This window comes from Salvelinus sp. IW2-2015, linkage group LG18, assembly GCF_002910315.2.
Source record: "Salvelinus sp. IW2-2015 linkage group LG18, ASM291031v2, whole genome shotgun sequence".
NCBI lineage: Eukaryota > Metazoa > Chordata > Actinopteri > Salmoniformes > Salmonidae > Salvelinus > Salvelinus sp. IW2-2015.
In genome coordinates this window covers 59092891-59120078 of record NC_036858.1, presented here as the reverse complement: position 1 = coordinate 59120078, position 27188 = coordinate 59092891, and the positions used below count along the sequence as shown (strand labels likewise).

The 27188-nt window shown below is 41.6% G+C and overlaps 1 protein-coding gene across 3 annotated transcripts in view; it reads right to left on the bottom strand.

Annotated features, from left to right (window-relative positions):
• adkb (adenosine kinase b) overlaps positions 1–27188 on the bottom strand; it is a 272625-nt gene that overhangs the window by 4994 nt on the left and 240443 nt on the right. For all 3 annotated transcript variants that reach the window (XM_024007874.2, XM_024007873.2, XM_024007875.2), the window contains one exon: positions 19724–19838. In XM_024007874.2, coding sequence (XP_023863642.1) covers positions 19724–19838 — 115 coding nt within the window. The remainder of the gene's footprint in view (positions 1–19723; positions 19839–27188) is intronic.

Sequence of the window (27188 nt, the reverse complement as noted above, 5' to 3'; positions counted from 1 at the left end):
GCCATTTGGGATGCATACATAGTCTTGTGTTGGTGTTTTTAATTAAAACCTCTCTTTATAATAGAATCTAGTATAATTATTGAGCATTGATTCCAAACACGATTATTATTACTGCAGACATTCAGTTTAATAGCCCTGAGGGTGTTACAGGTTTTAGTTTTTCCATTTGTTTTGAGGTTGGACTTTTAGCACGTATAGCACGTTAGCATGTAGGGCACACCAATTGGTATCACCTCATTAGTCAGTATGTGTTACCCCTGTGCTGGTTGCCAACTCGTTAGTGGGAAGGCATTTCACCTGTGCTGGCCCAGGTGCTATATATAAGTGGCTGGCCCAGTGCTCCAGTGATCTTGAGGGTCAACACCTTTAGTTGGCGCTCCAGATTTGATTTCTAGAAAAAACATTCCTTGGTCTGATCTTCCCAGTTACTGGTATGCTCCACCTTCTTGGTTTGCTTCCTGACTGACTGTAAGTTTGGTATTGGTTTTAATTTTGTTTGCCTCTTCTTGGGCAAATGTAGTTTTTTTTTATTTTTAGGTTCCAGTTGTTGTTGCTAGGTAACTTTCAGTGGACAACCCTATGAGTCTTTCAGAACCCCTCCAAAAAAAAAAACTTCTGTTTGAGTGACATTTTTGGTTTTCTTGCTGGGGAACTGAACTGGGAGTCAGGGTTTGATTCTGGAGAGGGAGCTTGAAAACGGCTACCACCTCCAAGGAAGGCAACATGCACAAATTACCCACTCCTGACTCGGGAGGTAGTGACAAAAAATAACAATACAGGACTCTTTAGAGACTCTGTAATTGGAATGAGTACACTTTAAATCCTTTAACGAGGATCCATTGGAGGGCAATAAAATGCAGAAGGTAAATATGTTTACACAGTTTCAAACAAAAGGTTATTTCCTCATAAAGGTTTCCAGAGTGGGCGGCAGAGGAGGAAGAGAAACCAACCATCTGAGACGTAACCAGCTGGAAACTGAAGTGGCTAGTTGATTATAAAGCTGAACTGTAATGGCAATTACATATAACATATTAGGCCTACCTAAACTAAGAAAAACACCACAACCACATATTTCATTTAACCAGGTAAGGCATTGAGAACACATTCTCTTTTACAATAACGACCTGACATGATGCCATAATCTACTGTATTCAGACCCCTTGACTTTTCCCCATATTCTAAAATGGAGTAAATTGTTTCCCCCCCAAGCGACACACACAATACCCCATAATGACAAAGCAAAAACAGGTTTTGAAATGTTTGCAAAAACAAAAAAAATACATAGGTATTCAGACCCTTAACTCAGTACTTTGTTGAAGCACCGTTTTGCAGCGATTACAGCCTCGAGACTTCTTGGGTATTACGCTAAAAGCTTGGCACACCTGTATTTGGAGAGTTTCTACAATTCTTCTCTGCAGATCCTCTCAAGCTCGGTCAGGTTGGATGGGGAGCTTCGCTGCACAGCTATTTTCAGGTCTCCAGAGATGTTCGATCGGGTTCAAGTCCTTGCTCTCAAGGACATTGAGACTTGCCCCGAAGCCACTCCTGCGTTATCTTGGCTGTGTGCTAAGGGTTGTTGTCCTGGTGGAAGGTGAACCTTCACCCCAGTCTGAGGTTGTGAGCGTTCTAGAGAAGGTTTTCATCAAGGATCTCTGTACTTTGCTCCATTCATCATTCCCTCTATCCTGACTAGTCTCCCAGACCCTGACGCTGAAAAACATCCCGACAGGATGATGCTGCCACCACCATGCTTCACCATAGGGATGGTGCCAGGTTTCCTCCAGATGTGATGCTTGATATTCAGTCCAAAGAGTTCAATCTTGGTTTCATCAGACCAGAGAATCTTGTTTCTCGTGGTCTGAGTCTTTATGTGCCATTTGGCAAACTCCAAGTGGGCTGTCATGTGCCTTTTACTGAGGAGTGGCTTCTGTCTGCCCACTCTACCATAAAGGCCTGATTGGTGGAGTGCTGCAGAGATGGTTATCCTTCTGGAAGATTCTCCCATCTCCACAGAGGAACTCTAGAGCTCTGTCAGAATGACCATCGGGTTCTTGGTCACCTCCCTGACCAAGGCCCTTCTTCCCTGATTACTCAGTTTGGCCAGGTGGCCAGCTCTAGGAAGAGTCTTGGTGGTACCAAATTTTGACCATTTAAGAATGGAGGTCACTTTGTTCTCGGGGACATTAAACACTGCAGACATTTTTGGTACCCTTCCCCAGGTCTGTGCCTCGACACAATCCTGTCTCAGATTTCTACGGACAATTCCTTCGAATGGCTTGGTTTTTGCTCTGACATGCACTGTCAACTGTGGGACCTTATATAGACAGGTGTGTGCCTTTCCAAATCATGTCCAATAAATTGAATCAAGTTGTAGAAACATCTCAAGCATGATCAATGGAAACAGGAGCTTGAGCTTAATTTTGAGTCTCATAGCAAAGGGTCTGAATACTTATGTAATAAGGTATTTCTGTTTTTTGTTTTTAATGAATGTGCAAACATTTCTAAAACCCTGTTTAAGCTTTGTCATTATGGGGTGATCAATTTTAGAGCAAGGCTGTAATGTAACAATATGTGGAAAAGGTCAAGGGGCCTCAATACTTTCTGAATGCACTGTACACACTAGGTAGAGATAAACTATACTTTAAACAGAGTAGTACTGAATAATTCCTTTCACTAATGTATTCTAATGTATTCTTGACATGAACTTTGTAATGGAAATCACATATCTCGCACTAAGTCTATGATGCAGCCACTATCTCGCACCACTCTGTAAGACCACAAAACCACACCTACAAAGCTGTACAGAGAACTGTAGACTACTGAATAATAGATTGTCAATTTTGTAGTTTCTTATACTTGTCTTTTCTTTACTAGCACTGACTTTGCTGAGAGCCTTTATTGACTTACAATCCTGAGATATGTGGTTGTCCTACCAAGCTACCTGGAGGAGAGTGTCTGCTAAATGTAAATTAAGCCTTATGACGTCCCTATTTTTCATTTATTTTACAGCAAGTGTGAACATAACTATAGAAACATCACACCACCACAGTATAACACTCCCTTCCTATTCCTTCCACCATCCATTCCTCTGTCTTCCAATCTTCCCAAGTATAGGAAAGGTCACAACTTCTTCTGAGAGTCAAATTAGTAAACTTGACTGAAACGTTAGCTCAGGTTACAAGTGCACCAAACTCCCAGGTGATGTGGAAACATAAAGTCCTCATTGGCAGAGAACTGTCATGGAATGCGTCCCAAGTYGCACCCTATTACCTATGTAGTGCACTACTTTTGACCAGAACCCATGAAAAGTAGTGCACTACATAGCCAATTGGGTGCCATTTGGGACAGTCTTGGAAATGGTCATAAACACGTTCCTGCCAAAGCGCTGTCTCTGTTGACGTTGGCTGATGGGATGTCTGAAAACATTACTTTTGTGTAATAACGTCACATTTCACTGTCTGTAATTGAGGGGACGGTCACCAAGTGCAGTCCGTCATTTTAACTTCAACTGTACTCTTACACGGCTCAGGCTCTTCAACAACTACTATACTGAACAAAAATATTAACGCAACATGCAACAATTTGAACTATTTTACTGAGTTACAGTTCATACAAGGAAATCAGTCATTTGAAATAAATTCATTTGGCCTTAATCTATGGATTTCACATGACTGGGCAGGGACGCAGCCATGGGTGGGCCTAGGACGGCATAGGCCCACCCACTTGGGAGCCAGGCCCAGCCAATCAGAATGAGTATTTTACAGACAGAAATACTTATTACAGTATTACAGACAGAAATACTCCTCAGTTTCATCAGCTGTCCAGGTGGCTGGCCTCAGACGATCCCTAAGGACAAGAAGCCGGATGTGGAGGTCCTGGGCTGGCATGGTTACACGTGGTCTGCAATTGTGAGGCCGGTTGGACGTACTGTCAAATTCTCTAAAACGACATTGGAGGCGGCTTATGGTAGAGCAATGAACATTCAATTCTCTGGCAACAGTTCTGGTGGATATTCCTGCAGTCAGCATTCCAATTGCACGCTCCCTCAAAACTTGAGACAACTGTGGCATTGTGTTGTTTGACAAAACTGCACATTTTAGAGTGGCCTTTTATTGTGCCCAGCACAAGGTGCACCTGTGTAATAACCATGCTGTTTAATCAGCTTCTTGATATGCCACACCTGTCAGGTGGATGGATTATCTTGGCAAAGGAGAAATGCTCACTAACAGGGATGTAAACAAATGTGTGCACAACATTTTTGAGAAATAAGCTTTTTGTGCATATGGAACATTTCTGGGATATTTTATTTCAGCTCATGAAACATGGGACCAACACTTTGCATGTTGAGTTCATATTTTTGTTCAGTATAAAACAAAATAATAATGATATGGTGGGTTTGCTCATTGAATCAACAAGGTAATTGGTTGGCTTGCTGTGCTGGGGTGGCCTGTTGTGGGATGTGTGGGTGGGAGTTGACTCAAGTGTTACTGTCTAACAGTTAACCTGTTGCATTGATTCAAGAAAGAAAGAAACCAGGATTTGTTTTCAGAATGAAATACATCCTTGGTAACCGTTTGCAATTGTCTTGCTTTTGTTCTCTTTAATCTTTGCCACTCCCTAATTAACAAGGCTTGAATGCTTTGCTAATCAAATTGGTTGGCTTGCTGTGCTGGGGTGGCCTGTTGTGGGATGTGTGGGTGGGAGTTGACTCAAGTGTTACTGTCTAACAGTTAACCTGTTGCATTGATTCAAGAAAGAAAGAAACCAGGATTTGTTTTCAGAATGAAATACATCCTTGGTAACCGTTTGCAATTGTCTTGCTTTTGTTCTCTTTAATCTTTGCCACTCCCTAATTAACAAGGCTTGAATGCTTTGCTAATCAAAAGGAATTCTTTCAACAGGTGACTCGCTTTGAAATGTGCACCAATGAAGTACTTTGTTAATTATTATTTTTCAAAACAATGCGTATTATTCACACCATGCCAATAACTTGAGACAAATATAGGGTAAAATAAATACATTTATACCCTAGATATTTAGCCTACTAAATGATGAGTACACAGAGCCTTGCTTGGCTTATTAAATCATTACATGCTCTTTTTCATTAGAAATCAATGCCATTGTAATGCGACAGACATCAGGTAAAAGTTTAAATGAATGCCTTGCCAGAATGGTGTACTATATGTTAACACTGTCAATACATTCCACCATGTAGGCTAAATCAACAATTAAAGTTGTAATAAATGATACTTATTTTTCTGGAACACTTCCTTAATGGCTTGAACACACCAATAACGTTTGCCTGCCGAGACCGAGTGCAAACCGATTTTACATGTAGAATCGCCTGAAGATGTCGGCAGTCAGACAGACATCAACAGCTCGCTGAACGATTGATATATGAACAGGAGATCTACATCCAGTACAATGTGTGACACCCTTAACATTTCAGCCAAACTGTGTCACAGAGAGAAAACAACATTATCACTTTCTTGGCAAACCCGTCAGTTTAGCAGCAAGCACGTTGACGTTCAATCTGTTTCTGTGTCATAACCAGCAGCATCTTTATTCACAGTTGAGTTCTAAAAAACTAAAACATATGACTGTATTTACTGTACCCACAGGCAAAAAGATGAGTAGACCAAGATCCCTTTGGTGAGAGAAAACCCTGATGGGAGATGCCACAGATAAGAGTAGTTCACCCACACAGTCAGCTGCTAATTGATTCCATCTCTCGCTGGAATATGAAATACAAACAGGGCAGCCCGTATGCATAAAGCAGCACATCAGAGTGAGAGTGCTGATTTAGGATCAGGTCCCCCCTGTCCATGCAATCATATTCATTATGATCTATATTTGCCATGTATAGTGTTTGTAGTGTAGATTCTGAAATTATTTGTCGATATATTCTGTTGATTGTGTTTATCATATTTACTGTGGGTGCACCATTTCATCAAATCAAATTCCGGGTATATGTAAATGTACTTGGTGAATAAAGGTGATTTTAATTCATTCTGAAATCATATTGAATACCATGATTACATGTACAGGGGACCTCATCCAAGATCAGCACTCGTACTCTGAGAATACAGGCCCAGGTGCATTTTACTAGGAAGTGTTCAAAGTCAAACATACAATCCAGCTTCTGCCCTATAGGCCTAGAGCTTCTGTCCACTGTGGCTTGGAATGACTCTACATTATTTGATTAACACGAGTAGTAGATAGACCTAGTCTTATTTCACACAGTTAAAACCCTCTGAGCCACAGCCTGCTTTCCTGGCTGCCTTGCCTTAGCCCCTGAGAGAGCCTTAAAACCCCACTGGAGAGATAGGCTGCGTCCCGAATGGCATCCAGTTCCTTGTATACTGCACTGCTTTTGACCAGAGCCCTATGTGCCCTAGTGCACTATAAAGCGAGCCTTGTCAGGCTTTATCTAGCTGGCCCTTATCAGCGATTAGAGCAGCAGCCCTCTCTCTGCTCAACGATCGTTTATTAAATCTCCTGCACCGTTAAGGTTCAGGGCACAGTCATCTTAATCAGTGCTTTAATGGGTCTATAACCAAAAGTGCAGTGTAGTTCAGCAGTGTCAGTGGCTAGATTGGCAGTGGCTGGCTCAGTGGCTAGATTGGCTGTGGCTGCTAAATAAAGAAGAGAAACTTACATAGCTAGCTCTAACTTGACACTAGACTAGGCACATTAGGCAGGTTTAGGCCATGTCCCCAATGGCACCCTATTCCCTATATAGTGGACTACTTTTGACCTGGGACTTGATTGATGGTAGGATGTGATGAAAGAGGCAGTGTATTACCCAAATGAAGGGCAGGGGAAAGAAAGATGACAATATCAAATTGTCTGACAATTATACCACAGGGGAAATGGATTCTCTTAATTCTCCCTCTATCCTTAATCACTGTAAAATGGTTGAACGTGATGTGGAACATTGCAAGACTTCCGGGAAGCTGAAGTTTGGGGTTTGAGAAGTCAATGAGAGAAGCAAAAAAATGTTTCTGTAGTTCTCGAAATCTAAAGGCACAATCTAGATTCGAGCCAATGAGTAGTTTAACATGTTATTACTCCAACCTCGTGAAAGTGACAAACTGACACGTTTTCATTTTCGTCCAAAAAAACTTTATATCAAAGGGCTGCCTTTGATTTGATTGCTTGAACGTAGTTCGGCACGAGACGACCGTTAGACCTGATGACATGTTTCTACGCATGAGCTTAGCTAGCCAACGTCGCCCTGACATGTCCTATTTTGCATCAACATTTATTTGGCTATGCACACGCATGCACACACGCACACAGTCTTGTACAGCTAACCTTGTGGGGACATACAATTCAGTCCCATTCAAAATCCTATTGTCCCTAACCCCTAACCCCTAACCCTAACCCTAATCCTAACCCGTACTCTTACCCTAACCCTAACCCTAACCCAAAAACCTAAACTTTATCCTAACCCTAAACCTAACCCTAGCTCCTAACCCTAACCCTACTGTAACGGCGTTCCTCCTCCTCTTCATCCGAAGAGGAGGAGCAGGGATTGAACCAAACTGCAGCGTTGTATTTAGACATAATGAATTTATTTAAGTGTAGACGAAAAACACGAACTTCACTTGAATACTTACAAAACAACAAAACGAATGTAGACAAACCTGAACATACGAACTTACATAAAACACGAAGAACGCACGAACAGGAAAAATGACTACATAAAACGATGAACGAACGAAACAGTCCCGTATGGTGCAAACAAACACAGACACGGAAGACAACCACCCACGACAAACAATGTGACAACACCTACCTTAATATGATTCTCAATCAGAGGAGATGAAAACCACCTGCCTCTAATTGAGAACCATATTAGGTACCCATTAACCAACATAGAAACAGAAAACATAGACTGCCCACCCAAACTCACGTCCTGACCAACTAACACATACAAAAACTAACAGAAAACAGGTCAGGAACGTGACACCTACAACTAACCCTAGCTCCTAACCTTAATATTTAACTTAATTCTAACCCTAACACTAATTCTAACCTTAACCCTAAACCCCCTAGAAATAGCATTTGACCTTGTGGGGACTAACAAAATGTCCCCAGTTGGTCAATTTTTACTTTGTTTACTATTCTTGTAGGGACTTCTGGTTCCCACAAGAATAGTTAAACACGTCCACACGCACACGCACACACGCACACGCACACGCACACACACACACAGAGTGTAATTAAACTACAGTTCCCTCCCTGCTAGTGCTACTGTACAGTTCACTCTACTCCCGTCCCACAGCAACTAACACATCACCACATTCCACTCCCTTACGGGAAAAAAACGCATTCATTTCACGTGATCACATGTGATTTAATGTGAAGTTAATGTGATTAACATTTGACAACATGTGAAGCAATATGTGAAACAATGATCTCATGTGAAATTAATGCTAAATAAATGTGACATGGGGATGCAACATTTCAACATTAGACACCATTAAATTACACGCAACAACATTTGAGCACTTGAAAGCCCAAAATAATTTACTTTAAAAGGCATAATTTACATTCATTCAATTAAACAGTCATGGTCCCCTGCAGGTTTTGTTTAGTTCCCACTTATTTCCAAAGACGTTTTTAGGACATTCTTAGAAAGTTGTGTCATGGTGCCCTGGAGGTTTTTGTCTAGTTGCGGTGAAAATATGGTAAATCTACAACCAATTACTGTATTTTTACAGCTAAATTAAGGTAATAATGTTAAAGGACAATACTGTATGCTGATTACTTAAGACTCAACCTCACTTGGGATTTGAACTCACAACCTTTATCTATGGACATATTGGAGATTGGCTATATATTTATTGCCATTCAGTCACAAGATCTTGTGATATTTCACATGTGAAAATGTGTTTTTGGAACACTTTGTGACATTTCACATGTTATCACTGTTTAGCTAAAGAATGACCCCACCTGGGATTTGAAATCAACCTCTGGGGTTTGAGGTATACTGAACTTTCCGCTGTGCCACAAAGTCTGTAGCATTTGCATACACATTCATTACCTATAATACATCTCTGCACTTAGCAAGAGTGTCATCTGCACTGCTATTTTAGTTATCAGTTATTCTGAATATTCTCTCATCATTGATTTGATTGACTTATTTCAGCAATTTGAGGATTTTCTGTATAGATATCTAATGTTGGTGTATAGTTGTCCAATGTTGGTTTAATATTATACATTAATCACTATATAAATATAATATTTTTTCTTGTGTATTTTTAACGAAGCTGAGATTTACTTTGAAGTCCAAAGTGTAGGAATACAGGTGAAATCTGTTGTTGAGGTAGACATGATGGTGTAACAGGAAGATTAGAATACTGTGAACCAAGAGGCTGTGAGTTCAAATCCCAAGTAAGGACAAGTTATTTAAATAAACATACGTCATGTGTGTCAAATAAGTTGAAAACCCTATGTTCTTTGCAGGGCATTACCTGTGAAATCTCATGTAAAGATGTGTATACACATGTCAAAGATTATGCGGTTACATGTGAAACTTCATGCAAAATATCATCACGTGAAGTGTTAAAAAAAACACATGGTTTCATGAGATTTCACATGGAAAAACTTAGAAATGTCACATGTGAAATCATATGATTTTCCACATGTGAAATCATGGTCTGACATTTATCATGTTTGCCTTTGTAGATGACATCGGTAACACATTGCTTTCATCCCGCCCGCATTCATCATGTATTTTATATAAAGCCACAGACTAAGGCACACAGCTCTGTCTTCATACAGGAGCAATGAGAGAACCAGGCAGGCATTATCCATCACTATGAAACACCTGCAACACAATGGATGGCTTCATTTTCTCTTGAAGCTTAGAGCGGAAAGCCTAGAGGATTCCACTACTGAAGAAGATACTATTCAAATGTTCACGAAAAGAAAAACAGGGAGCTACTTCCAATAACACTTGACTTCTTCTGAACAATGGCAAATCCCCAAATTCCCTTATTAGCCCGATACAGTACAATGCCATTAGTCTGAAGTAAGAGAGTGATGTGCATACATTTACATTGTAACATTGCTTAACAATACCCCTTATGACATTTGATTTAATAATAATGTTGTCAATTTCCAAATAAGAAATATTAGCCTAATATTAACTCTATGATTAATTCAGCTTGCCGACAGATGGGGGAGGGGGTATTTGTTTAATCCTCTATATTTAAGAGCAGTCTGTAGCATTCCGATTATATCCTGTGTCTAGAGTAGTAGTGGTACTCTACTTGTGTTTCTCTTGCCTGCAGTCCACTGTGATAAGTGATACTATATGTTCCAGTCTTCACCTGAGGCCTTCTTTTCCCCACCTCCACGTGCACTTTGTGTGTGTTTCTGTGTGTGTGTAGTTGAGTGTGTATATATATACACAGTACCAGTCAAAAGTTTGGACACACCTACTCATTCAAGGGTTTTTCTATATTTACATTTTTTTCAACATTTTGGAATAATATTAAAGGCATCAACACTATGAAATAACACATATGGAATCATGTAGTAACCAAAGAAGTGTTAAATAAATCAAAATATATTTTATATTTGAGATTATTCAAAGGAGCCACCCTTTGCCTTGATGACAGCTTTACACACTCTTGACATTTTCTCAACTAGCTTCATGAGGTGGTCACCTGGAATGCATTTCAATTAACAGGTTTGCCTTGTTAAAAATTATTTTGTGGAATGTCCTTCTTAATGCGTTTGAACCAATCAGTTGTGTTGTGACAAGGTAGAGGTGGTGTACAGAAGATAGCCCTATTCGGTAAAAGACCAAGTCCATATTATGGCAAGCACAGCTAAAATAAATGACAGTCCATTATTACTCTAAGAGGTCAGTCAATGCGGAACCTTTTCAAGAACTTTGAAAGTTTCTTCAAGTGCAGTCGCAAAAACCATCAAGCGCTATGATGAAACTGGCTCTCATGAGGACCGCCATGGGAAAGGAAGAAACAGAGTTACCTCTGCTGCAGAGGATAAGTTCATTAGAGTTACCAGACTCAGAAATTGCAGCCCAAATAAATGCTTCACAGAGTTCAAGTAACAGACACATCTCAACATCAACTGTTCAGAGGAGACCACGTGAATCAGGCCTTCATGGTTGAATTGCTGCAAAGAAACCACTAGTAAAGAACACACGAGCAATGGACATTAGACCGGTGGAAATCTGTCAGTGATTTATTTAGAATTCAAGGCACACTTAACCAGCATACCTACCACAGAATTCTGCAGCGATACGCCATCCCATCTGGTTTGCGCTTAGTGGGACAAGGGTTGCAAAGGGTTACAAACTTCCCGCTAAATTTCCGGAATTTTCCTGGACATTTTCCATGGGAAGTTAAGCCCTGGCTTTTTTTGTGAATTTTGCTTAAATTCATCAAAAAAGTTAGCTTATAACAGTGAACCTTTTTTGTGGGTTACACAATTCTAGGTCTTGTGGCATATTTTGGTTAAACTATCCCGAATTCAATGGAATTGCAACGCTCTGCATGCACAGTGCATGCACAGTGCATGCACAGTGCATTCTTCCATCACATGTACAGCTGATTCTCAAGATCTTGCACACTAATGAGAWGCTATTGAGCCCACATTACTACACTGTCTGAGCCAAAGACTACATGCTTTCTGGTAAGTTTTGATTACAATACTGGGTGAGGTGAATATATTTTATATGACATACATGATTTTTTGTTAACTAGTAAATAGTAGCCTCCAGCAAAGTATGTTTKAATCATTTCTAACTTGTTAACAATTTCTGCTAGTTAGTTTTTGCAACCATGTTGAATTTAGCTTGCTTGAGCCTGCTAAGAAGTGTTAATTCACCTGTTTCCATACATGTTTCATTTGAAAACATTTATCTTACAAAGGAGTTGTTTAATCTAACTGCTTAACTATTTATCTGTACATGGAATTTAATGGGTTAATTAAATTTTAAAAAATCTCATCTTCACAGGAAAAAGCCATGGGCACTATCAAATCAAATCAAACCAAAGTTTATTTGTCACGTGCGCCGAATACAACAGCTGTAGACCTTACAGTGAAACGCTTACTTACAGGCTCTAACCAATAGTGCAAAAAAGGTGTTAGGTGAACAATAGGTAAGTAAAGAAATAAAAACAGTAGCGAGGCTATATATAGTAGCGAGTCTATTAAAGTAGCGAGGCTACATACAGACACTGGTTAGTCAGGCTGATTGAGGTAGTATGTACATGTAGATATGGTTAAAGTGACTATGCATATATGATGAACAGAGAGTAGCAGTAGTGTAAAAGAGGGGTTGGCGGGAGGTGGGACACAATGCAGATAGCCCGGTTAGCCAATGTGCGGGAGCACTCGTTGGTCGGGCCAATTGAGGTAGTATGTACATGTAGATATGGTTAAAGTGACTATGCATATATGATAAACAGAGAGTAGCAGCAGCGTAAAAGAGGGGTTGGGGGGGGCACACACTGCAAATAGTCCGGGTAGCCATTTGATTACCTGTTCAGGAGTCTTATGGCTTGGGGGTAAAAACTGTTGAGAAGCCTTTTTGTACTAGACTTGGCACTCCGGTACCGCTTGCCATGCGGTATTAGAGAGAACAGTCTATACTTGGTCTAAAGTGGAGGAGTCCTACCCTCACATCACACCCATTGGCTGTGCTGCTCATGCATTGAATCTGCTCCTCAAGGACATCATGGCACTGAAAACAATGGATACACTCTACAAGAGAGCCAAGGAAATGGTTAGGTATGTGAAGGGTCATCAAGTTATAGCAGCAATCTACCTCACCAAGCAAGGTCAGAAGAAATAGAGCACCACATTGAAGCTGGTGTTGTCATCGTGTTTGKCAGTCTCCTGGAGGGGAAGGAGTCTCTCCAAGAAATGGCCATATCAGTCTGCCGATATGGATAGCCCCATCAAGAGGATCCTCCTGGATGATTTGGGAGAGAGTGGTAAGAAGCCTGAAACTCCTGAAACCTATAGCAGTAGCCATTGCACGAAATGAGGGAGACAATGCCATCCAGACTGCTTGCAGATGTAAAAGAAGAAATCCGTACTGCCCTGCCCACTTCACTGTTGCTCCAAGCAGAGGAAACTGAAGTTCCGAAAAGTTCCAAAAAGTGTGATGACTTCTGTCTGAAGCCCATACATGCCGCAGTGCACATGTTGAACCCCAAGTATGCTGGCAAGAGCATCCTGTCTGGTGCAGAGATCAACAAGGCCTATGGTGTCAACACTACCGTGTCTCGCCACCTTGGCCTGGATGAGGGCAAGGTTCTTGGCAGTCTGGCGAAGTACACTTCCAAGCAAGAGCTTTGGGATGGAGATGCAATATGGCAGTCGTGCCAACATATCTCATCAGCCACCTGGTGGAAGGGACTTTGTAAATCTGAGGCTCTTTCCCCTGTTGCCTCCACCATACTCCAAATCCCACCAACATCAGCCGCCTGGTCTGATTATTGCTTCAAAGGTTTTCTTTTTCCAAGCTATACCAAGGGTGCTCTAGCAAACAAACAGCAGAGACCTGAGTACACCGTCCAACCTGGAACTGAGTGAGTAGTGTTTGGTCTGATGCTATTTTGAAAGCCAAGAAGAAAAAAATAATAAATAAAAATAAAGTACAMTACAATGATATATTTTATTTTGTGGGGACTGAATGCTGAGTTAAGGCTCCCAGGCCAAATACAAATTCAATTAGCACGAATGTGTGATGTAAAAAGGTGTCGAGGCCTTTGGGCCCAACAAGTGGCAGGAGTCTTTGAAGCCTCCTCTGAAGCCTCCTCCTGRTGTTCAAAGACCATTCACTTCCATTTTCTACAAGAAATCTGCCTCCAGAAATAAAAGCTTCTCCCACGTGGGTGTGACACCTTCTCCCGTTACCTGCTGCTTGGATTCCACCTGGCAATCTGTTCACCGTCTGCCCTGGCCTGTCTCCCCCTGTCTGGTACAGGTACCCCCACCACACTCACCCCTCACTCCTGAGCTTTCGCTCGCCTCCAGCATTCAAGCACTGTAGGGGCAAGTGACTCTGAACTTACAATGGCTAGCCCCAAGTCGTTATATATACAAAAAGATATTGTGCATTTTGCTATTTTGCTATTTGCCTCATGACTCCTGCATACTTTGTTGACTACAAATGTTATTTACCCAACCGTGGGACAGACTATGTTTGTTCCCACACTCGGGACTCTGACAATCTATTAGTTACACAGACATTTGGCCTCCCATCCCATTCTAACCACCTCTCGCCGGCTTTGTATTCATGTTACCTTATGAAATTGCTGTACAATATGATCTTGTTGCCATCTGATGCACATTCAGATGTCAAAAATCAGCACTGCAGAGCTCTCCCAGTCCTATGCCGTGCCTTGGTTGTATTACTGTTGATGATATCTGGAAATGTYCATGTACACCCTGGCCRATCTACWGTTGCTAGCCCCAATTCTGACTTGTGCTCTGATATCTGCTTCACCGATTTCTGCTTTCATAAAAGCCTGGGTTTTCTGCATGTTAACACTAGAAGCTTATTACCTAAAATGGATCAATTGAAAGTGTGGGTTCAAAGCTCCAATCCAGATGTGTTGGTCATTACTAAGACGTGGTTAAGGAAGAGTGTTTTTAATACTGATGTTAACCTTTCTGGTTATAACCTTGTTCGACAAGACAGATTTTCCAAAGGTGGGGGAGTGGCAATCTTTACCAAGGATCACCTTCAGTGCTCAMTTGTCTCCACCAAGTCTGTCCCCAAACAATTTCATTTGTTGGTTTTAAGCATTAAACTTTCAAATAGCTCTTTGCTGACTGTTGATGGGTGCTATCGTCCTTCATCAGCACCGGCCTGTACCCTACCTGTCTTAAGCTCTCTCTTGGCCCCTTACACTAAGTCTGAATTTGTCCTGCTAGGTGACCTAAACTGGGACATGCTTAAACCACCTGAACAAGTCCTAAAGCAATGGGACTCCCTAAATCCTTCTCAGATTATTACCAATCCCACAAGGTATGACTCCAAACACCCAGAAAAGGCTACTCTCCTCGATGTTATCCTCACAAATAATCCTGATAGGTATCAGTTTGGCATTTTCTGTAATGACCTTAGTGATCACTGTTTTACAGCCTGTGTTCATAATGGCTGCTCAGTGACACGACCTGTCCTGATTTGCCATAGACGTTTGCTAAAWTTTTTTAATGAGCAAGCCTTCCTTCATGAACTGGTCTCTGTAAAATGGTATAGAATCAGCTTGATGCCTTCTGTCGAAGACAGAAGAATTGCATTTGGCGAAAGGCTCGGCATATGCATACTCAGGCTGACAGGCTATCGTTCAGGCAAATGAGAAAGAAGTGCACTCAGGCTATCCGGGAGGCCAAAGTTAGTTACTTAAAGGAGCAGTTCTCTCTCTGTGGGTCTAACCCCAAGAAGTTCTGGAAAACGGTTACAGACCTGGAGAATAAACCCTCCTCCTCACAGCTGCCCATGCCCCTTAATGTTGATGATGTGGTTGTTACTGACAAGAAGCACATCGCTGAGCTCTTTAATCACACTTCATTAAGTCAGGATTCCTATTTGACTCAGCCATGCCTCCTTGCCCGTCTAACATTTCCTCATCTCCCACCCATTCTAATGCGACTATCCCGATGCTTCTCCCTCTTTTTCCCCTGCCCCGCTACAAAGTTTATCCCTGCAGGCAGTCACTGAGTACGAGGTGCTAAAGGAGCTCCTTAAACATGATCAGATGGTTTAGACCCTTTCTTCTTTAAGGTTGCTGCCCCTATCCTCGCCAAGCCTATCTCCAACCTTTTTAACCTGTGTCTCCTTTCTGGGGAGGTTCCCATTGCTTAGAAGGCAGCCARGGTTCGTCCTTTATTTAAAGGGGGAGATCAAGCTAACTGTTATAGGCCTATTTCTATTTTGCCCTGTTTATCAAAAGTGTTGGAAAAACTTGTCAATAATCAACTGACTGTCTTTCTTGATGTCTATAGTATTCTCTCAAGTATGCAATCTGGTTCCGCTCAGGTTATGGATGTGTCACTGCAACCTTAAAGGTCCTCAATAATGTCACCATTGCCCTTGATTCTAAGTAAAATTGTGCTGCTATTTTTATTTTGGCCAAAACTTGGCCAAAGCTTTTGATACAGTAGACCATTCCATTCTTGTGGGCCGGCTTAGGAGTATTGGTGTCTCTAGCGACTGGAACGAGCTGCAACAAACACTGAAACTGGACAGTTTTATCTCTTCAGTCAAAGACTCAATCATGGACACTCTTATTGACTGTTGTGGCTGCTTTGTGTGATGTATTGTTGTCTCTACCTTCTTGCCCTTTGTGCTGTTGTCTGTGCCCAATAATGTTTGTACCATGTTGTGTTGCTACCATGTTGTTGTTATGTTGTGTTGCTACCATGCTGTGTTGTCATGTGTTGCTGCCTTGCTATGTTGTTGTCTTAGGTCTCTCTTTATGTAGTGTTGTGTTGTCTCTCTTGTCGTGATGTGTGTTTTGTCCTATAATTATATTGTCTTTTTTACATTGTTTTTTTTATCCCAGGCCCCCGTCCCCGCAGGAGGCCGTTTGCCTTTTGGTAGGCCGTCATTGTAAATAAGAATTTGTTCTTAACTGACTTGCCTAGTTAAATAAAGGTTAAATTAAAAATAAAAGGTAAAAGGTTTATGTTTCTTTCTCCATATGATATGGTAAATATATCCAATGCAAAAAAACATCTACATTTAAATGGTTTTAATATTAATTTGCATATATTTCAGTTAATTCCCATATAGTCCCGTTAATTGAAAAATTCCACCTCTGAATAGTTCCCAAAATGTGCAACCCTAAGTGGGACTAGCATTTGTTTTTCAATAGGACAATGACCCAACACACCTCCAGGCTGTGTAAGGGCTATTTGACCAAGAAGGAGAGTGATGCATCAGATGAACTGGCTTCCACAATCACCCGACTTCAACCCAATTGAGATGGTTTGGGCTGAGTTGGGCCGCAGAGTGAAGGAAAAGCAGCCAATAAGTGCTCAACATATGTGGGAACTCCTTCAAGACTGTTAGAAAGTATTCCAGGTGAAGCTGGTTGAGAGAATGCCAAGAGTGTGCAAAGCTGTCAACAAGGCAAAGGGTGACTACTTTGAAGAATCTAAAATAAAAAACATATTTTGATTTGTTTAACAATTTTTTGGTTACTACATGATTCCATATATGTTATTTCATAGTTTTGATGTCGTCACTACTAAAAAGAAAGAAAAACTGTTGAATAAGTAGGTGTGTCCAAATATTTGACTGGTACTGTATGTCTCCTGTGCACGTCGTCTCAGTAGTCTGAACTGCAAGGGCAACGAGGAAAGACACCCCGTGGCTCCCAACAAAGGCAAAGGCTCCCAGCTGTAATCAGAAACCATCATCTCTCTCCACATAGCTTTACCCCTGGCAGGATTGCAACCGCAAGCCCTGCTCTGATACGATGATATCATCGTAATTTTTTTTTTACCCCCCTTCTCCCCAATTTCTTGATATCCAATTGTGATCCAATAACGATTTTTTTCTCATCGCAGCAACTCCCAAACGGGCTCAGGAAAGGCGAAGGGTCCTCCAAAACATGACCCACCAAGCCTCGCTGCTTCTTAACACATGCTCGCTTAACCCGGAAGCCAGCCACACCAATGTGTCGGAGGAAACACCGTTCAACTGACAARTGTAGTCAGCTTGCAGGCGTCCGGCKCCCACAATGAGTCGCTAGAGCACCATGAGCCAAGGAAAGCCCCTCAGCCAAACCCTCCCCTAACTTGGACAACGCTGYGCCAATTGTGCACCACTCTATGGGACTTATGGTCACAGCCAACTGTGACACAGCCTGGGATCGAACACCAGACTCTATTGACGCCTCTATTGACGCCACTGCAATGCAGTGTCTTAGACCGCTGCGCCACTCGGGAGGCGACACCATCCTTTTAATGTTCCCTAACACAGCTAACAAATATGCCAGGATAGCAGTTTTATTCTACTGTAGCCTAATGGCGAAAAAAGGAAAGAGGTGTGAAAAAGAAAGAGTTAACACTTTTAAAACACTAAGTAGAGTATCGCAATATTATTTTTTATGATATTATATAGATTCTATGACTGCAAGTATTCATTTTGTTTAAATGTTTTTGCCAGGTACTTAATGTTAGCTAGCACTTGTCGGCTGTACCTTCACCAAAACTTTGGTATTTCTCCTCCTACAGCTTGGCCACAATTTTCTTTTTAAATGGTGAGCCAACATGTTTTCAGCACTTTTATTTCCATGACTGATCAAAACTCATTTTTATTATGTCTCTCTGTTGTCCTACAGCAGACATATAGTGAGCAATATGTTTGGAACATTGAATCGTAATACATATAGAATCGTAATAAATTGGGTACACCCATCTAGTACTGGGTCAGTCCCCTCTGCCTCCATAACAGCCTGAATTCTTTGGGGCATGGAAACATTGCTGAATAATAAATCAGGGGACCTAACGTGTGCCAGGAAAACCTTCCCCACAACCTTACACCAGACACCAGCCTGTACCGTTGACACCAGGCAGGATAGGGCCTGTTTGTGGCCCTGATGTTCGCTTGCATGATTCTTGCCATTCTCCTTCGACCTCTCATCTACAAGCTGTTTTCACCCACAGGACTGCCGCTGACCTGATGTTTTTCATTTGTCGCACCATTTTTGGTAAACCCTAGACACTGTCGTGCGTGAAAATCRCAGGAGGCCGGACGTTTCTGAGACACTAGAACCGCCGCGCCTGGCACCGACGATAATACCACGCTCAAAGTCGCTTAGGTCACTTAGCCCATTCTAACGTTCAATTGAACAGTAACTGAATGTCACCAAATGCCTGCTTTATGTAACAAGCCACAGCCACATGACACACTGTCTGTTGGTGTGAACCATTTTCATGAACAGGGTGGTGTACCTAATAAACTGGCCACCGAGTGTAGAAACGCAATACATATAGTATTGGCACCCAAGTATCGTGATCATATTGTATCGTGAGGTCCCTGGCAATTCTCAGCCCTACTAAGGACTGTTCTGGAATCTGCCCAAAAACACAAAATAAAATTCTACTTTCCAAATCAATGCCTGTTCCATGCTCTCCTTCAACCGCTCTTAAACTATGATTGTCAGAAGAGCTTATCACAAAGAATGAGTCCCAAATGGCACCATATTCCTTATATAGTGCACTACTTTTGACTAGAGCCTGCTCAAAAGTAGTGCACTATATCAGGAATATGGTGCCATTTGGGACATCCAATCCTATTCTCAGAAAATGTAACATTCAATATTCATTGTCAAGCTAAACATAAAAGTAAATATTGTTGCCGCCCTGAAGCGACTCCCTTGGCATTGTTTCAGTGAACAGCAGTCATCTATCAATATGTATTTAAGGCAATACTCTGAAATTGTGCGAGATGCCTTACATGGACCATTCAAGCACACAAGATCACGATGGTCGTACGAGGCTATAAGTTCTCTACAATAATGGAGAGAATGGAGCGCGAAAAAAAAGAATTAGTTAGGATCATTATGAGATGATTATAACTGATTAGGCATTATAAAGGGGTCATACATGCTCATGACAAGTTTTACAAGGTGTTATAACTGCATAATAACGCATTATACCTGTTGGCTTTAAGTACCTAGATTTATTTTAGGAAAAGCTGTTTGCCTACCGATAGTGGCCACAGTATCGTCCTTGCCCTGAGTGAAGACCACCACTCGCTGTCTCTTCTTGTTGACCTTCGGCAGGCTCTGGGCCCTCCTGGCAATCTCTGCAATGTCATCCGTCTGTGGAGAAATTATATGATTGGGTTGAAATAGCAAGAACCTGCTACATTAACCAAATGAACACACCACACAGCCTTACTGTGGTGTCCATAATGGCGCTGCAGGGAATAGCGTATGTTTTACGGGCTCCTGACCAACTGTGCCATTTTCAAATCAAACTGTATTTGTCACATGCGTCGAGTACAACAGGTGTAAACCTTATCGTGAAATGCTTACTTACAAGCCCTTAACCAACAATGCAGTTAATAAATATTTACTAAATAAACTAAAGTAAAAAAATAAAAGAGCAACAATAAAATAACAGTAACGGGGCAATATACAGGGGGTACCGGTACCGAGTCAATGTGCGGGAGTACAGGTTAGTCAAGGTAATTGAGGTAATATGTACAGTACCAGTCAAAAGTTTGGACACACCTACTCATTAATGGGTTTTTCTTTATTATCACTATTGTAAAAACACATATGGAATCATGTAGTAACCAAAAAAGTGTTAAACAAATCAAAACATATTTTATATTTGAGATTCTTCAAAGGAGCCACCCTTTGCCTTGATGACAGCTTTACACACTCTTGGCATTCTCTCAACCAGCTTCATGAGGCAGTCACCTGGAATGCATTTCAATTAACAGGTGTGCCTTGTTAAAAGTTAATTTGTGGAATTCCTTTCCTTCTTAATGTGTTTGAGCCAGTCAATTGTGTTGTGACAATGTAGGGGTGGTATACAGAAGATAGCCCTATTTGGTAAAAGACCAAGTCCATATTATGGCAAGAACAGTTGCCATAAGCAAAGAGAAACGACAGTACAACATTAGGGCTCCCGAGTGGCGCAGCTGTCTAAGGCACTGCATCTCAGTGCGAGAGGCGTCACTACAGATCCTGGTTTGATTCCAACTGGCTGTGATTGGGAGTCCCATAGGGCGGTGCACAATTGGCCCAGGGTCGTCCAGGTTAGGGTTTGGCCGGGGTAGGCCGTCATTGTAAATAAGAATGTGTTCTAAACTGTCTTTCTCAGTTAAATAAATAAAAATACTTTTTAGACATGAAGGTCAGTTGCAAAAACCATCAAGCGCTATGATGAAACTGACCTCTGCTTGAGAGAATGCCAAGAGTGTACAAAGCTGTCATCAAGGCAAAGGGGGGCTACTTTAAAGAATCTCAAATTTAAAATATATTTTGATTTGTTTAACCTTTTCATACGTGAGTTGTTTTATGCTCGCTGCCTGCTAATTATATTTAGGCTATGTTTCAACTTGTGAATTTAAAATAATTTTCTAACAAGTTGTATTTTCTAACAACAGTTTAAATTGAGGTGTGTTCTTTCTCCTCATTAATTCACATAGAAGTAGCCCATTTCAGCGTTGCAGACAATTTATGTTTGAGGCTTTACTGAGCCGTACAAACTTCTCTCTTCGAGAAGAGCCCAAGCACTTCACCAATGTTTGCGCAGACCAAGTATTTGCGCAGTCTTGCACGAATTGGAACATTTTCTGMCTGGCGCTCTCGTTGCCTTCCTTGTTGTTTTCCTTACAAATAATAACTTTAGACATGTGTGCGTTCCTATAAAAGTAAGTTCCTTATTTTCTGTATATCGTGTTGTCGTTTCTACTGTAGGCGCATATGTATGTATGTAACATAATGTATTTACAGTTTTATTCACGTTTTCAAGTTCTGGTTACAAATAATGCATTCCGATTATTGCATATATTGTAATGGACACCTATGATGTGTGTAAAATAACTTGTTGAATGTTGTACTGATTATAATAAGCTAATGCTAAGCTATTTGCCAGCTATGTATGGCACCATGTTTGTTGACATTATACAATGCATTCTGGGTGACATTATACAATGCATTCTGTCAGACCAAAGATGTTATAATGAGGTGAAGGAATGGTTCACTCATCTTTCAGGTAAACTTCCAGGAGTGAATGAAGGAAAGTGAATGATCATAGACGACACACCCCCTTCAATATGCATAGTATAAACAGACCAAACTCATCTTGTCTCCTCTTATTATCTTGGTTGATGTGAAGAAGAAAAAAAACATGGCGGCGGGCACAAACTACCCATCGATTACTTTCGATTTCTATTAAGTGTTTTACTCAATTATTTCGATCAATTGTGAGCTCACCCGTGATGTGATTAATTATAATTAGTAATTGCTATTAGCTAATTCATATTGTAGTTTCTGTCACTCGAGAGTTATAAAAATATGAGACCTCTTGTGTTATGTCAATCTTTCCTCAGTTTGCGCTAGGACAAATGTAGCCTACATTTTCCGGTTTGGATGTTTGTGTTATGCTGTAGCTACTTAMGTGAATGTCTGAACATTGCATCCAAAAATAAACTGGTCACATTCTGGACATAACTTTGTAAGGACTGTGTTTGTGCAAAATGTTTGTGTAAAAACAGTATGGCCAGCTCAAATGCTGATTGTTGCGTCAATCGAAACTGGACACTTTAAATCACACCGGTTTGAGCATATGTTGCAGGGACCACTGTAGAATGATCACACCCGTTTGWTGGTACGTGTGAAAAGGTTAACACTTTTTTGGTTATTACATGATTCCATATGTGTTATTTCAGAGTTTTGATGTCTTCACTATTATTCTACAATGTAGAAAATAGTAAAATAAAGAAAAAGCCTGAAATGAGTAGGTGTGTCCAAACTTTTGACTGGTACTGTACATCTACCTAAATTACCTCGTACCCCTGCACATTGACTCGGTACTGCTACCCTGTGTATACAGCTACGTTAATGTTACTCACTGAGTATTTATTCCTTGTGTTATTTTTCTATTATTTCTCTTTTTCTCTGCATTGTTGGGAAGGGCCTGTAAGCGAGCATTTCACTGTCTACTCAAATCAAATTGTATTGGCCACATACACATGGTAAGCAGATGTTATTGCGAGTGTAGCGAAATGCTTATGCTTCTAGATCAGACAGATATTACCTGTTTGATACTGCTGCACTAACAATTCCACAACAAATCCTAATATATAACAAATTCCACAACAAAACCTTAATACACACAATCTAGTAAAGGAATGGGATAAGAATATCTAAGTATAAAAAATATGGATGAGCAGTGACAGAATGGCTAAGATGCAATAGATAGTAAAGAAGAGATAGTGAAGGATACAGTATACATTATATACATCTGAGATGAGTAATGCGAGATATGTAAACATTCTTAAAGTGGCATTATTAAAGTGACTAGTGTTCAATTTATTAAAGTGGCCAATGATATCAAGTCTGTAGGTAGGCAGCCACCTCTCTGTGCTAGTGGTGGCTGTTTAACAACCTGATGGCTTTTAGAAAGAAGCTGTTTTTCAATCTCTCTGTCCCAGCTTTGATGCACCTGTACTGACCTCGCCTTCTGGATGGAAGTGGGGTGAACAGGCAGTGACTCGGGTTGTTATTGTCCTTGATGATCTTTTTTCCTTCCTGTGACATCGGATGTTGTAAATGTCCTGGAGGGCAGGTAGTTTGCCCCCGGTGATGCGTTGTGCAGACCGCACCACCCTCTGGAGAGCCTTGGGGTTGTGGGCGGTGCAATTGCTGTACCATGCGGCGATACAGCCCGACAGGATGCTCTCACTTGTGCACCTGTACAAGTTTGTGAGTGTTTTCAGTAACAAGCCACATTTTTTCAGCCTCCTGAGGTTGAAGAGGCACTGTTTGTGCCTTCTTCACCACTCTGTGTGCGTGGACCATTTCAGTTTGTCGGTGATATGAACACAGAGGAACTGAAAACTTTCCACCTTCTCCACTGCTGTCCCATCAATGTGGATAGGGGGGTGCTCCCTTTGCTGTTTCCTGAAGTCCACGATCATCTCTTTTGTTTTTCTGAGTGAGAGGTTKTTTTCCTGACACCACACTCTGAGGGCCCTCACCTCTTACTTATTGGCTGTATCGTTGTTGTTGGTAATTAAGCTGTTGTGTCGTCTGCAAACTTGATGATTGAGTTGGAGGCGTGCATGGCCATGCAGTCGTGGGTGAACAGGGAGAACAGGGGGGGGGCTGAGAACGCACCCTTGTGGGGCCCCAGTGTTGAGGATCAGCGGAGTGGAGATGTTTCCTACCTTCACCACTTGGGGGCGGCCCGTCAGGAAGTCCAGGACCCAGGTGCAGAGAGCAGGGTCGAGACCCAGGGTCTCAAACTTAATGATGAGCTTGGAGGGTACTATGGTGTTGAATGCTGAGCTGTAGTCAATGAACAGCATTCTTACAGTGCAGTGTGATGTTGATTGCATCGTCTGTGGACCTATTGGGGTGGTAAGCAAATTGAAGTGAGTCTAGGGTGACAGGTAGGGTGGAGGTGATATGATCCTTGACTAGCATCTCAAAGCACTTCATGATGACAGAAGTGAATGCTACGGGGCGATAGTCATTTTTAGTTCAGTTACCTTAGCTTTCTTGGGAACAGGAACAATGGTGGCCATCTTGAAGCATGTGGGGACAGCGGACTGGGATAGGGATTGATTGAATATGTCCATAAACACACCAGCCAGCTGGTCTGTGCTTGCTCTGAGGACGCGGCTAGGGATGCCGTCTGGGCCAGCAGCCCTGCAAGGGTTAGCACGTTTAAATGCTTTACTCAGGTCAGCAACTGAGGAGAGCCCACAGTCATTGGCAGCGGGCCGCGTCGGTGGATCTGTATTGTCCTCAAAGTGCGCAAAGAAGTTGTTTAATTTCTCTGGAAGCAAGACGCCAATGTCCGCGAAGGGGCTGGTTTTCTTTTTGTAATCCGTGATTGTCTGTAGACCCTGTCACACATTTGAAGTCGGAAGGTTACATACACCTTAGCCAAATACATTTAAACTCAGTTTTTCTCAATTCCTAACATTTAATCCTAGTAAGAATTCCCTGTTTTAGGTCAGTTAGGATCACCACCTTATTTTAAGAATGTAAAATTTCAGAATAATAGTAGAGAGAATTATTTATTTCAGCTTTTATTTCTTTCATCACCATCACAATCCCAGTGGGGCAGAAGTTCACATACACTCAATTAGTATTTGGTAGCATTGCCTTTAAATTGTTTAACTTGAGTCAAACGTTTTGGGTAGCCTCCCACAAGCTTCCCACAATAAGTTGGGTGAATTTTGGCCCATTCCTCCTGACAGAGCTGCTGTAACTGACAAAATTAACACACACAATTTCTATAGGATTGAGGTCAGGGCTTTGTGATGGCCACTCCAATACCTTGACTTTGTTGTCCTTAAGCCGTTTTGCCACAACTTTGGAACTATGCTTGGGGTCATTGTCCATTTGGAAGACCCATTTGCAACCAAGATTTAACTTCCTGACTGATGTCTTGAGATGTTGCTTCAATATATCCACATCATTTTCCTGCTTCATGATGCCATCTATTTTGTGAAGTACACCAGTCCCTCCTGCAGCAAAGCACCCCCACAACATGATGCTGCCACCCCCGTGCTTCACGGTTGGGATGGTGTTCTTCGACTTGCAAACCTCCCCCTTTTTCCTCCAAACATAACGATGGTCATAATATATTTTTGATTCATCAGACCAGAGGACATTTCTCCAAAAAGTATGATCTTTGTCCCCATGTGCAGTTGCAAACCGTGAAGTCTGGCTTTTTTATGGCGGTTTTGGAGCAGTGGCTTCTTCCTTGCTGAGCTGCCTTTCAGGTTATATGTCGATATAGGACTCGTTTTACTGTGGATAGATACTTTTGTGCCTGTTTCCTCCATCATCTTCACAAGTCCTTTGCTGTTGTTCTGGGATTGATTTGCACTTTTCGCACCAAAAGTACGTTCATCTCTAGGAACAGAACGCGTCTCGCTTCCTGAGCGGATGACGTCTGCGTGTGTCCCATGGTGTTTTACCATTGTTTGTACAGATGAACGTTACCATTCAGCGTTTGTAAATTGCTCCAAGGATGAACCAGACTTGTGGAGGTCTACACTTTTTTCTGAGGTCTTGGCTGATTTCTTTGATTTTCCCATGATGTCAACAGAGGCACTGAGTTTGAAGGTAGGCCTTGAAATCATCCACAGGTACACATCCATTTGACTCAAATGATGTCAATTAGCCTATCAGAAGCTTCTAAAGACATGACATCCTTTTCTGGAATTTTTCTAGCTGTTTAAAGGCACAGTCAACTTAGTGTATGTAGACTTCTGACCCACTGGAATTGTGATACATTGAATTATAAGTGAAATAATCTGTCTGTAAACAATTGTCGGAAAAATGACTTGTGTCATGCACAAAGTAGATGTCCTAACCGACTTGCCAAAACGATAGTTTGTTAACAAGAAATTTGTGGAGTGGTTGAAAAAACTGTTTTAATGACTCCAATCTAAGTGTATGTAAACTTCCGACTTCAACTGCGCGTCTCGTGTTTGAGCTGTTGAATTGCGACTCCACTTTGTCTCTATACTGACACTTTGCTTGTTTGATTGCCTTACGCAGGGAATAACTACACTGTTTGTATTTGGTCATATTTCCAGTCGCCTTGCCAAGATTAAATGCAGTGGTACTTGCTTTCTGCTTTGTGCAAATGCTGCCATCCATCCACAGTTTCTGGTTAGGGAAGGTTTGAATAGTTACAGTGGGTACAACATCTCCTATACACTCCTTATAAACTGGCTCACCGAGTCAGCGTATACATCAATGTTATTATCTGAGGCTACCAGGAACATATCCCCGTCTATGTGATCGAAGCAATCTTGAAGTGTGGAATCCTATTGGTCAGACCAGCAGTGGATAGACCTAAGCACGGGCGCTTCTTGTTTTAGTCTCTGCCTATAGYAGGGGAGCAACAAGATGGAGTCATGGTCAGATTTGCCAAAAGGAGGGCGGGGAGGGCCTTGTATGCACTGCGGAAGTTAGAGTATAAATGGTGGAGCGTGTTACTCGCTCGTGTACAGCAATCGATATTCTGATAGAATTTAGGTAGCCTTGTACTCAAATTAGCTTTGTTAAAATCGCCAGCTACAATAAATGCCTCAGGATATATGGTTTCCAGTTTGAAAGTACAGTGAAGTTCCTTGATGGCCGTCTTGGTATCCGCTTTTAGGGGGATATGCACGGCTGTGACGATAACCGAGGAGAGTTCTCTTGGGAGATAAACGGTCGGTATTTGTGAGAAATTCTAGGTCAGCTGAACAAAAGGACTTGAGTTCCCTGTATGTTGATACAATTACACCATGAGTCGTTAATCATGAAACATACTCCCCCCTCTTCTTCTTACCGGAGAGATGTTTATTCCAGTCGGCGTGATGCACAGAAAATCCTCTTGGCTGTATAGACTCCGACAGCATGTCCCCAGCTAGCCATGTTTSGGTGAAACATTGTATGTTACAATCCCGGATATCTCTTTGG